Source organism: Pristiophorus japonicus, chromosome 2 (genome assembly GCF_044704955.1).
Source record: "Pristiophorus japonicus isolate sPriJap1 chromosome 2, sPriJap1.hap1, whole genome shotgun sequence".
NCBI classification, from domain to species: domain Eukaryota; kingdom Metazoa; phylum Chordata; class Chondrichthyes; family Pristiophoridae; genus Pristiophorus; species Pristiophorus japonicus.
The window spans coordinates 324,731,860-324,743,978 of record NC_091978.1 but is presented as its reverse complement, the minus strand read 5'-3'; the positions used below and the strand labels follow the sequence as shown (position 1 = coordinate 324,743,978).

At 44.5% G+C, this 12,119-nt stretch overlaps 1 protein-coding gene across 1 annotated transcript in view; it reads right to left on the bottom strand.

Moving 5' to 3' along the window:
• The window catches only part of fat4 (FAT atypical cadherin 4), a 416,915-nt gene that overhangs the window by 210,455 nt on the left and 194,341 nt on the right, over positions 1 to 12,119 (bottom strand). Inside the window, exon 3 of the mRNA XM_070871826.1 lies at positions 1,814 to 1,945. Coding sequence (XP_070727927.1) covers positions 1,814 to 1,945 — 132 coding nt within the window. The remainder of the gene's footprint in view (positions 1 to 1,813; positions 1,946 to 12,119) is intronic.

Genomic DNA, 12,119 nt, shown 5'->3' with positions numbered 1-12,119 from the left:
CCCTCACATAAAAAATCTCCCGACCAAAATTCACCTCCATAAATCGAACCTCCGTTTTTCTCTCGGTGCACCTTCTGATGACTGTGTGCGGCCCGACAGTGTGGCGGCCCTTCAAGGGGAGGGCCCACTGCCACGGCCGCCATGTATTTATTTTTGCCGGCCAACTTCCCGATCGGCTGGCAAAATAGTGTCCCCAGTTTCTCGAAATCCTCCCTGGTGGCCCAGTGGCTGAAGATAAAAAATGAGAGATTCTCTCCCCTTTAATGGAGGGGAGAGAGCGTGGTGGCGCACACGCGCTGTGATGTCACCACTTTTCCACCGCTGATTGACAGCGGCGGAGTCCCGGTCTGACCCATATTCAGCCACTCAGCCTGCCTTTATAAGAACATAAGAAATAGGAACAGGAGTAGGCCATACGGCCCCTCGAGCCTGCTCCGCCATTCAATAAGATCATGGCTGATCTGATCATGGACTCAGCTCCACTTCCCCGCCCGCTCCTCATAACCCCTTATCCCCTTATCGCTCAGGAAACTGTCTATTTCTGTCTTAAATTTATTCAATGTCCCAGCTTCCACAGCTCTCTGTCCCAGCAAATTCCACAGATTTACAACCCTTTGAGTCTATGGCCTGCCCCCACTATGACACATTTCCTCTGGGACTTTGAAAACATTTCAAAGTCTTGAAATGGCTCTTCCGGCAGCATCAAGGATCCGTGCGGTCAGTACAGAGAACAAATCATAGATACGATAGCTTTCTTGCGCTGCTGAATTTTGGCGCCTGTATGCACAAAGCCACGTGCGTTAGCAAGTAGGATTTTTTCTGGGCATGTAATTTTGAATGTCTTTTGTACATAGAACTGAACCATTGGTTTGAGTGCAACTGAACAACAAATGGCTGAATTTAGCTAAACTGAATCTAAGCTTATTTATCCCAGGAGCAGATTTATAGTGGGGCCTGCTGAAGAATCCTAAGTGGAGCAGGCCTGACGCTTGTTTAAGACTTCAGCCCGGGATGTATGGCTGCTGTGAATCTTTTTAATTTCCTTGGTGAGCTTTCTAATGTGTAAAATCAACAACAGATTAACATTCAGCTATTTGTTTTTCCATTGTGCATTATTGTCACAGCCTCCTGTTTCTGCATTCATAAAATTAGGTTATTAATTTTATAACAGTAAGACTGGAGATGTTAGAAATGATATCCGTACAGTGTGCTAGCACTGGTACCAAATAAATTACTCTCCCATAAATATTAGAATGAAGTGGACTGAAGCCATGTTTACTGGCTGTCAGTTGAATATTGCATAATATTTAATAAATGTGGAATTCGAGAAATCTGGAACATAATTCCAAGACTCAACATTCTGGGACATTTGCATTAAGTGAATGGATACTGATGACATTCTGTATGCATTGCTTACTGAGAAATACTTTCCTTTAATTTTCAAACAAAATGTTTAAGAAATGAAGGAAAACAATTTGGATATTCTTTTTAATATCAGAACCATCAAAATATTCCTCTCTTAATTTTGTCCTCCATCTTTTCTCTCACATTTAGGTCTTTATACATCATGGATTTATTCCCAACCCAGAGTGCAGCCTCCTCCAATCTACAGAATGTTAAAACCCAAGCTTGGTGTCACTCAATCACTACTTCTTAATTTACCTGGTTGTTTTTTCGACTATTTTTAACTTTCCCACTGTCCTGCAGTATGGGCCTCTGCAGTACGCAGATCTTCATGAGAAACTCAGTGGAAAAGATAAAAGTAAAATTCTGTGCGACAGACAGATAATAAGTCAAGAGACCCAGTACCTACCTCATCTGCATCTGTAGCTGACAGTTGCAATATTCGAAATCCATCCCCAATGTTTTCTTCAATGATGAGATCCAATGCATCGGTAGGAAATACAGGGGGATTGTCATTGATATCCTGCAGTGTTATTTCCACCTGGAAAAAAAAGAATCTGTTAGCACATCGCTGGAGGAGAGTTTTGAAGATCTATTTAATAGTGCACAACTCTCAAGCATGTTATTTCTATGTCTAGGTCAGCCTAGTGGATTCATTCACGGATCATGGTGTCTTGGATCATATTGGCTACTAAAATTGAAAAAAAATGCAAGGTATAAATAACCATAATAATGTCTACCAAATATATTGTTTGAAAATAAATGATTCAAAAAGTCTCTTACACCAAATCCTCAAAGTGGGACTCAGTTATTTACCATTAAGCTGGTCATGATGCAAAGGATGGATAATAGAAATTAGTGGATAAGCTGAGAGTCCCAAAATGATTGTTGCCGATTGCTGTTCTGATCTTTGAATGAGCTGTCACCCTGACTGTGACCTGACAGCTCACACAGCTTCCCCAGACTCCAGCCATCAGACCTGCCATAGATCTAAGATGTACATTGCCAACAGAGGGGTCGAAGGTGGGTTTTTTGAGAAGGGGGTGATGATAATGGAGGTTTTTGGAAGGGAGGGGGAATCATTTACTATGTCAGCTAGCATAGGAGCCAGGAAGGGAAGTTGGGTTGTCAACAGTTTAGTGGGAATGGGGTCAAGGGAGCAAGAGGTGGGCCTCATAGATAAGATGAGCTTGGAGAGGGCATGAGAGGAGGTAGAAGAAAAACTGGAGGAAGATACTGGTGCAAGGCTCAGATGGGGAGAGCCTGGAGGAAGTTTGGCTTGGTGGACAAGGAGAGGAAGAAGCCTAGTAGCGGAGACAGCTGAAGGTTTGCCCAAGGTTTCCTTGTGGGGCTCAGAGGAGCATTCATGCACCTCCTGGCCCATAAGAAAACAAACAAAAAAGTACAAACTTACCTTGCTGGGTCTCTTCTGTTCCCAACAGGTCTGGCCTGGCAGGGAGACTACCACTACTTCCCAACCAAGGCAACAGGTTAAAGTAGCAGATCAGGTACCAATGAGATCATCAAAGGCTGGTCTGTATATTTAGAGAGCACTCCGCAGGTTTTGGGTTGTCCCTGTCGTCTGCAGTTGGCCAGATTGAGGCAGGAAAGCAGCAGGTTAAGTGTCCCAGTCCATTCTAACTGCCACCACCTACCCCTCCCGCCTGCCCGGTTTTGGCTGGGTATGGAGTAGGGGAGTTAAAATCCCCCCCCCCCCCGTCTTATTAAATACTGCACAATATGTAAGTGGGTGCTGAGTATAACTCCAGCTAGTACAGTAACCAGCACAGGAAAGACTCTAATCATGCATATTCTGTATTGATTTACGTCAGCAGCTCCGTAGCACACTTTCAGTACAGTACGCTAACCAGATTGCTGGCGGTAAATGATACTGTTTTTAGTGTTCACCTCTGTAGTTGGAGCAATGACGGGACATGGTTGGCCAACTCCTTCAGGCCTATGATGGGCCAGTGGCTAGAGTCATGGGTAGGTACGTGGGGGAACTGTGGGCTGTCAGACCAACTGTTGCAATTTCACTTTACATCCATTGACAGCACCAGGCAATCTGGGTCAAGTATGGTACAAAGCAGATGGAACGTTCAGCTCCTTTTATATTATCCTAAATATGACCTTTGGCTCCAAACCTTAGAAGAACACCTGTTTCTTCCTACCCCACACCAGTTCGCTGGCATTTTTCTCTCACGTCATCTTTGTCCTTATAAGGCAGAAGAGAGAAGACAATGGGCTCTGCAGGATCCTAAGCATAGATTGAAATGACAGCTGGATGGACTGAATGGATTTTTCTTGTTCTGAATTTCTTATAATCTATGAAAGCTTGTTAGATTAGTGCTGGATTTGAGGACAGTTGAGAGATGTGATCCCACACCTACTGGAAGCTGGACTCAGCCTGCTCAAACTCATTTCACGTCCAGTCATAATCTCAACAGCTGTCAGAGAACAGTCTTCTTGATATTTATGCAAAACACTCAAAGGCAATATTCAATATACTATGTCACCCAATCACCCAGAAGTTACATTGCTGTAAAATGCCAGTAGCTACTGAGTGGATCATGAGCTATAAAGCAACAGCTTTGCAATGCAGCATTAAAGAAGCCCGAAGATCGTAAATGTTAATCTGAAACCAAATGTTTCGCTGACCGTGTTTAATGAACTGTGTCCAGTTTTAACTTGAACTTAACCCAGTGATCTAACACCAATTTTGGACCCAGGTTTCCACATGATTTGCTCCTGATTTTTAGGAGCAACTGGTGGAGAACGGAGTATCTTAGAAATCGGAATTCTCCACATTTAAGTTTTCTGCAGTTCGAGTCAGGTAGAACAGTTTCACTTTTGAACAGAATTTTTTTTTCAAAAGGGGGCGTGTCCGGCCACTGACGCCTGATTTGAAAGATTCCACAGTGAAAACGTACTCCAAACTAACTTAGAATGGAGCAAGTGAAGATTTTTGTAGGCTTGAAAAAACCTTGTCTCCACATTAAAAAATCAGGCGCAGGTTACAAATTAGGCGTCGGGAACGAGGTGGGGGGGGGGGAAGGGGGGGGAAGGGAAGTCATTACATTCTACAATAAATCCTTAGTTATACTTATACAAATATTATACAAATAAATCCAACCTGAATAAAAATTTATAAGCAAAGAAAAGATTAAATAAACCATGTTCCTACCTGTGTGAAAGTGCTTCAGGCAGGCCTTTCAGGCAGCGGTTTGCCGTCGGGACCGACCGACGGCAGGGGGAGGCAGGGAGAAGGCTGCAGGAAGCCTCATTACTTGAGGCAGCCGTTCCCGATGGCAGGGGCGGGGGAGGCAGGGAGAAGGCTGCAGGAAGCCTCATTACTTGAGGCAGCCGTTCCCGATGGCAGGGGGGGGGGAGGCAGGGAGAAGGCTGCAGGAAGCCTCATTACTTGAGGCAGCCGTTCCCGATGGCAGGGGGGGGGGAGGCAGGGAGAAGGCTGCAGGAAGCCTCATTACTTGAGGCAGCCGTTCCCGATGGCAGGGGGGGGGGAGGCAGGGAGAAGGCTGCAGGAAGCCTCATTACTTGAGGCAGCCGTTTGCCGTCGGGCCTGACGGACGGCAGGGGGAGAAAGCTGCAAGAAGCCTCAGTGCTGATCATGGAAGGGCAATGTGGTTTTATTAAATAATGTTAAAAATTGAACAGCTACAAAGAATTTGAATAGTCTCAAACAAGTGCATGTGTCCCGTTTATCACAGTCTAACTTTAATTACAGAATGCACTCCCTCACCCTCACACACAGAAATATCAAGAAAATTAAAATACACGCCTTTGCAAGGGTTCAATAAACAAATTTTCACTTTTTCTGCAGCACTTTTTAAAATGGCCGAGTGCCAATGTTTCCTTCAGACTGCGCGAACGCTCCAACGCGCACGCGCAGTGTTGCCGGCACGAAAAAAACTCATTTAAATTGTACCCGCCCCCTCCTACTTACAAAATCGGCGCGAGTGGTAGGCTCCGCCCCCTGGGCGCCGCGCCAAGCAGACATCGAGCTGTTTTGCCCCGTGTGGAAACTTGGGGCCACAATCCCTAGATTCTGGTCTCTAGTACAGAACTGCTGATTGTGTGTTGAAAAGTCTCTGACCATGAAATCTCACACGATATGTAAATGCACTGATGGAAGACTACCCCAGATATACTTGGGTTTTGGTTGTCAGTCATTTTAATGTTTAACTTACTCAAATTGTTGGGTTTTTTTTAAGTTTCTTGGTTTAACATCCTTACTGTTTTCAAAAAGTTATAACAAATTCCCATAAAAAGTCGATACACTGTGTAATGCCAAACTCAATCTCAAAATCTAAACAGCCTTTTTTTTCTGACGCCTTTTTATTTACAGACCTTGGAAGATAAATGGAGAGTAAAGCCAAAACTTAAACAAAGATGACTGTCATTAGTTAGTTTTTCTATTTTTTAATATCACAGTAAATGTGTAGTTCAGATCTGGCAAACTCTTGGAAACCTGGTCTTCAATGAGCTGCTCTGGTCTTCGCACCATGGCAAATTCCATGCTTCATGTTTATCCTAAAGACAGCAGCTGTCTTCTCTCCATCTTGACAATACTTTTACACAAGGGTTTTCCCATGAGGTTAAGAAATGCTCCAACACCAAAGACCACCAAGCAGGAAGAAAATGCACTTTTATAACCAAGCATAAGATGAGCATTCATCTAACTGCTAATAAAAGTGAGATCAGAAATTTACCAGATTGATTTAGCTATGCTATATCTAAATATTCCACTTAATATATTATAAATCTTATGTGTTTTACAACTTCAGCTTTACCAGCCAAGTCAAATTTAAATCAGTTCAACCCAAAAGCCAAACAAACAGTGAACTTACAAACCATAGGAAAGCTGATTGCTGCATTTTTTAATATGAAGTGAACCTAGTAAATATTTATAAATTATGAAAGGTTACACAACTGGGACAGTTCTTCAAGGATGGCTAGAATGAACAGCAGACATTGTGGCAATTAAAAGATGATGCGCCAGCCAAGCAATTTTCAAATCGTTCCTTTAGGACGTGGTAGCGGGTAGGCTTGTTAAGAAGTTGTAGCTATCATTCAGTATTTGATCTAGCATGCATGCTTTAGGAAATGGGTTACTACCAGGCTACTCTATCAGGCTTTTGGATGGCTTTGTTTTCATGAATACATCTAATGGAAAACAAATGGTCCAGTAACATAGCAGTGCATATTATCCCTCCTCTTTTCATCTAATCTAGTTTCTACCACACATTTTTCATGAATTGAACCACAGAGAGAAAAGCTTATTTGTAATGTAAAAAAAAATGGCCAATAAAAAAACACATTTATATAATACCTTATAATTTCTTTCATAAATGCTAATAGTATCTCACATACAACAAATTACTTTGAAATGCAGGGTTTATCATATAGGTAAATGCGGCAGTCATTTTGCAGTTGGCCAGGGCCCCATAAACACCAATGACTTGAATGACCAGGTATCTTACAAAATGAGACAGTATAAACCATAACAGCCTACTTAAAACATTTAAAGCACTCTTTCCTTTTGTTGATTTTTGTGTGTTCAGTTACACAAGTGATGCTCACACTGGGGAACAGAACACTTTTCCATTTCAGGCAATCGGTGTCAGCATCATGCAATTGTAAGTCAGCATAATCAGATGCAAAAATAAAGGGTTCGTTTTCAGCTTGCTACTACCCTGATTTCAAGTATTTTTGTTAAGTATCAAGGTATATGGAGCGAAGGTGGGTAAATGGGGTTGAGGTCGAGATCAGCCATGATCTAATTGAATGATGGAAAAGGCTCGAGGGGCTGAATGGCGACTCCTGTTTCTATGTTCGTAAACAGACAAGAGCTTCATATATTAAAAAGAGAGATCAAAGCCATTTTCGGTGGCATCGCCCCATGAGACCTCGATCCCGCAGGGCAATTTCCCCCGCGGGTTGCAAAGTGGTCGGCGCGGTGCGATAAGGGGTTGGTGTGCACGACGATGTTATCAGCATGCGTGTGTCATGCCGGTGCGCTAAACGTGGCACAAACTACTTTTCGCCGCTTGTGCCCCAGGAAGAAATCCGTGAGGGCTGATGTAGTCGCCACGCCCGCACGCTTACATATTAGCACTCCTGTAGCGCCAGCCAAAAGTGCTAACTGCGCAAAGGGGCAATTTCAACCCTTGTAAGTTCATCACCATCTTTTCACTAATGTTCATTTCAAAAGAAAACATCGCAGCCTTCATTGAAGAAACTTTTCTACGTGAACTGCATTTAACATGTTACTGAAGTCATTCAAGGAACATGTTGCCTGCTGCTGTCTTGGATAGAGTTAGAAATTCAAGCTGACGGTACACCTCTTCACAGTGGAGTTGAGGTTGAAGATCAGCCATGATCTTATTGAATGGTGGGGCAGGCGCAAAGGGCCATATAGACTACTCCTGCTTCTTATCTTCTGATGTTTACATATTCTTTTACATAAATTAAGGCAAAAGACTGTTTTCTAATTTCACACTAAGTTGCATTTTTCACTGTGGCCTGTTTTACAGACCCTGCTATTTTTACGAGCAGGGAAACACATTCTTACACCAAGTTGTTGCCACAAGACTTAAGGCCCTGAATGGATGAATCTAAAATACAATGAGCCACAGAATGTGATTTATTGAATTCTCTGTTCTTCACTTTCCAGTGGTGAATTCAAACAAAAGCTTCGCTGCAGAGAAACACATTGGGCCTGAATTTGTGCTCCCCATGGGCGTGTACGAGGTGCGCCCGTGGGGCCCCGCAAGTTCCGGCTTTAAGCATGCGAAGCACATATGCCTAAACCCGAAACTTGCAATCTGTCAAGAATTCTCTTGACAGATCGCACGTCTTCAAAACTAAAGGGCCTCCACAGGCGGTGAGTTGAGCTATTTGCCCAACTCCTGCCCAGCGAATGTACTTCAAATTCTTACGACTGATAAAAGCAGGTGTAAGGCCTGCTTTTAGCAGCGTAAGACTTTTAAAGCATAGAATAATATATTTTTTTCAATATTTAAACATTAAATTATTTAAAAATTTTTTCAATAATTTAAACATTAAATCTATTAAATAAATTATTTGTAGACCCTTTAAAATGTAAATTTATTTTTCAAAAAATAACATTTTTGTTTTAAATAATTAATTAAATCCCATTTTGATTAATTTTAAATGTGATGTTTTAAAAAAAAATGTTCAGTGTTTGTGTGTTTTTGGGGGTATTCCCTTTTACAACTATGGTGGATCCGTACATACGGAACTCACATAAGTATGAATGGGGATCCCCCTACTCTGATAGGTTGAACCCTTATTTTAATAATGTCTAGCGACACAGACTGATGCATATTGTTACTATACTGCACTGCTTGGATTTTCAGTGCCCCACAAACATAGTATCACATTTTGTCCCATGTCCAACCTTACCATACCGTATTGTGCTATTTTCCTCAATGTATAAATTTATAAGATATCGTCCTATTGACTGGTTTATTCTTCAATTTTAAACATTTATTGGACTTGCATTTATATAGTGCCTTTTATAACCTCAGTACGTTCCTAAGCACTTTACAGCCAATGCAGTACTTTTCACTGTTGTAATGTAGGAAATGAAATTTATGCATTCATTACATTTTATTCACCTTGCAAGGCAATTTTGTGCTACTATTTCGACGACTGGTTCAGAATGGGTCGACGTTAAAAACTTACAAATGGTGATGACTGATCAACACAGATGGAAAGGGACAATGGCTTTCCAGTACTTGGATAGGTCAGTCAAAGCATACTCCTGTACTGTGCCGCAGTAGGACGCACAAAAATGAACTATTTTATTTTATTAGCAATAGTTTTGCAAACCGAGCACTTTTTTTTGCAATATTCTACAGCTTTTCACTTTAAATGCGGTTTTGTTTTTATGGTCTATTCCCTTTCAGCATTCCTCCTCTGTGTGGCATTTTAATGTCTGCTGCATGCTTCTATACACAAACCAGTCATCAAAACCTGAATGTGAAAATGTCATGTTTCCTGCATTCGTCCATCATTTTAATAGTTGCTGTTCTCTCACTAACTCAGGCATAGCATGTGTTACGTATGGCCCTCATTAACACGGGGCGTACAAAATCACCTCTCTGTAGAGCATGGTTCTTGCTATAGAATGTATTTGCAAATGGCCCGGCCCAATGACGCACTCCGGGTCCCCTTAGCCAGCTGGCCTGGCCCAACGACGCATTCCAGATCCCTTCGGCCAGCCGGCCCGGCCCAATGGTGCATTCTGGGTCCCTTCAGCCAGCCGGCCTGACCCAGCCTCGCACTCCAGGTCCCTTTGGCCACAGGGTCCGGCTCAGCCTCGCACTCCAGGTCCAACGACAGGCTGTACCTGCCCTAGGGGGTGGACCCCGCACCAATCCCGGACCGAAAGGACCCTGCACCGGCTCGCACCTATCCCGGGCCGAAAGGACTCTGCACCGACCTCCAGACCTTGCCGACTCCCCAGGGCAATACAGGCAACTACATCCTTACTCTACAACAGACCCAGAAATAACACGAGGATTGGGCCGCCGGGAATCTGGGATCGCTGTCGAGACCGGCTCCGAGCTGGCTGAAGGGACACCGTGGCCGGCATTTAACCGGCCGAAGGGACTCCGGGGCCGGCGTCTAACCGGTCGAAGGGACTCCAGGGCCGGTCCAGGACAACAGTGGGCTGGCGGCGCCAATGGAGCAGTGCCAGAGGAGTAACCTGACTTACACCTCAGACTTTTAATCAATGTTTAATCAACTTTTAATCTTTTTTTTTGCTTTTAATCAACCTGAGTAATTTTTTTAACAATTTGAAAAAACTTTTAAACTTTTAAACAACTTGGAAACCTTGGATAAACTTCTAATAATTTTGGAAAAACTTTTTGGAACATCCCTCGGAACTCCGGCAGACAGCTGATCTTCCTAATGCCTGCCCCCCAACCAAACCTTGGGCCACCTACCATCAATGGCGCTACTCGGCACCGAGCCTGCAGATAACAACTCGTCGTAGAAATTTAGCCCATATAGCAGTGTCTGGTCTCCAGTCGCCTTGGGCCCCATTGCTACTGGACCAGGACCTTGCTCAGCTAAGCCCATGTAGTTGCTGGTGTGCAGCGGCCACCCCACGTTAAAAGAACTCACGCACAGGCATCTTCCACTTTGTTAATATGAAGTTCGGGACCTGGAGGACCCTCATGGACAACTTCAACAGCAACAGACTGGAACACCACACCGTCATAGTTGCCCGGAACTTAGATGCTTTGACATCGACATCACCGCCCGAAGCGAGACCCGGCAGGCAGGGGAAGGCCAGCTCAAGGAACAAGGTGGATGTTACACCTTTTTCTGGAAAGGAAAACAAGAGGAAGAACGCCGCCTTCATGGAGTTGACACTGCCGTCAAAAATGAGCTGGTCGACCACCTCAAAGACTCCCCCAGCAGAGTTAACGAACACCTCATGACTCTTTGTCTTACCCTATACAGGAACCAATGCGCCACAGTCATCAGTGCATAAGCCACAACACTCGATGCAATGGATGAGGCTAAAGAGGGTTTTTATTCCAACCTCGAGACATCCCTGTCCCACGTCCCCACAGGCGACAAATTGATCCTCCTAGTTGACGTTAATGCCAGGGTCGGCAAAAACACAGCCCTCTGGGCAGGCGTGATTGGCAGAGAGGGGTTAGGGAAAGCCAACTCCAGCAGTACCCTACTCCTGACAAAATGTCTAGAACATGAACTCCTCATCACCAATACGCTGTTCCGCCAGAGAAACAAATATAAGGCATCGTGGCAACACCCTCGCTTCAAACACTGGCATCTGCTCGACTATGTCATCTTCCGAGTCAGGGATCGCAAGGATGTGCGCATCACCCACGCTATGACAGGAGCTGACGACTGCTGGATGGACCACCGCCTAATCCGATCCATCATCGACATTAACATAGCCCCAAAGCAGAGGGGACAGCAGAAGCAGTGCCGCAAAAAAGTCAACGCCGGAGCACTTAAAGACCCAGGTAAGAGAGCCCTATACAGCCAGCGCCTCACAGCCATTCTGGCGTGCCTTGATGACCCTGAGATGCTGAATGCCCACAGCGCTTGGTCTCCCCTTCAGGCCTCTATAATCAGTGCCTGTGAAAAGATATTTGGTCACTCAACCAGAAAACACCAGGTCAGGAGATCCAAGAACTAATAGATCGCAAGCGCAGAGCATTTCTGAGCCTTAAGCAACAACCCAACTCGGGAGCAGCACAACAACGTTACAGATGGCTCAAGGCTGAGGCCCAATAAAAAACCAGGGACCTAAAGAACAGGTGGCGGATGGAGAAAGCACAGGAGATACAATATCTGGCCGACAGCCACAATATGCAAGGATTCTTCATTGCAGTCAAGGCCACTTGCTGTCCAAACTCCCAAGGCCCCACCCCACTCCTGGCCAAGAACGGTGAAACACTCATCAAGGACGCCGAGGCTGTCAGGGCCCGCTGTAGGAGCACTTCGAAGATTTCCTCAATCGAGACTCTGCCTTTGACTCGAGTGTTCTCAACTCCATCCCGCAACATGCAACCCGCCATAACCTCAGTGAAACCCCAACATTGCACGAGGTAGGCAAAGCCATAAAATAGCTCAAGAACAACAAGGCTACGGGTACGGATGGAATCCCTGCTGAGGCGCTAAAG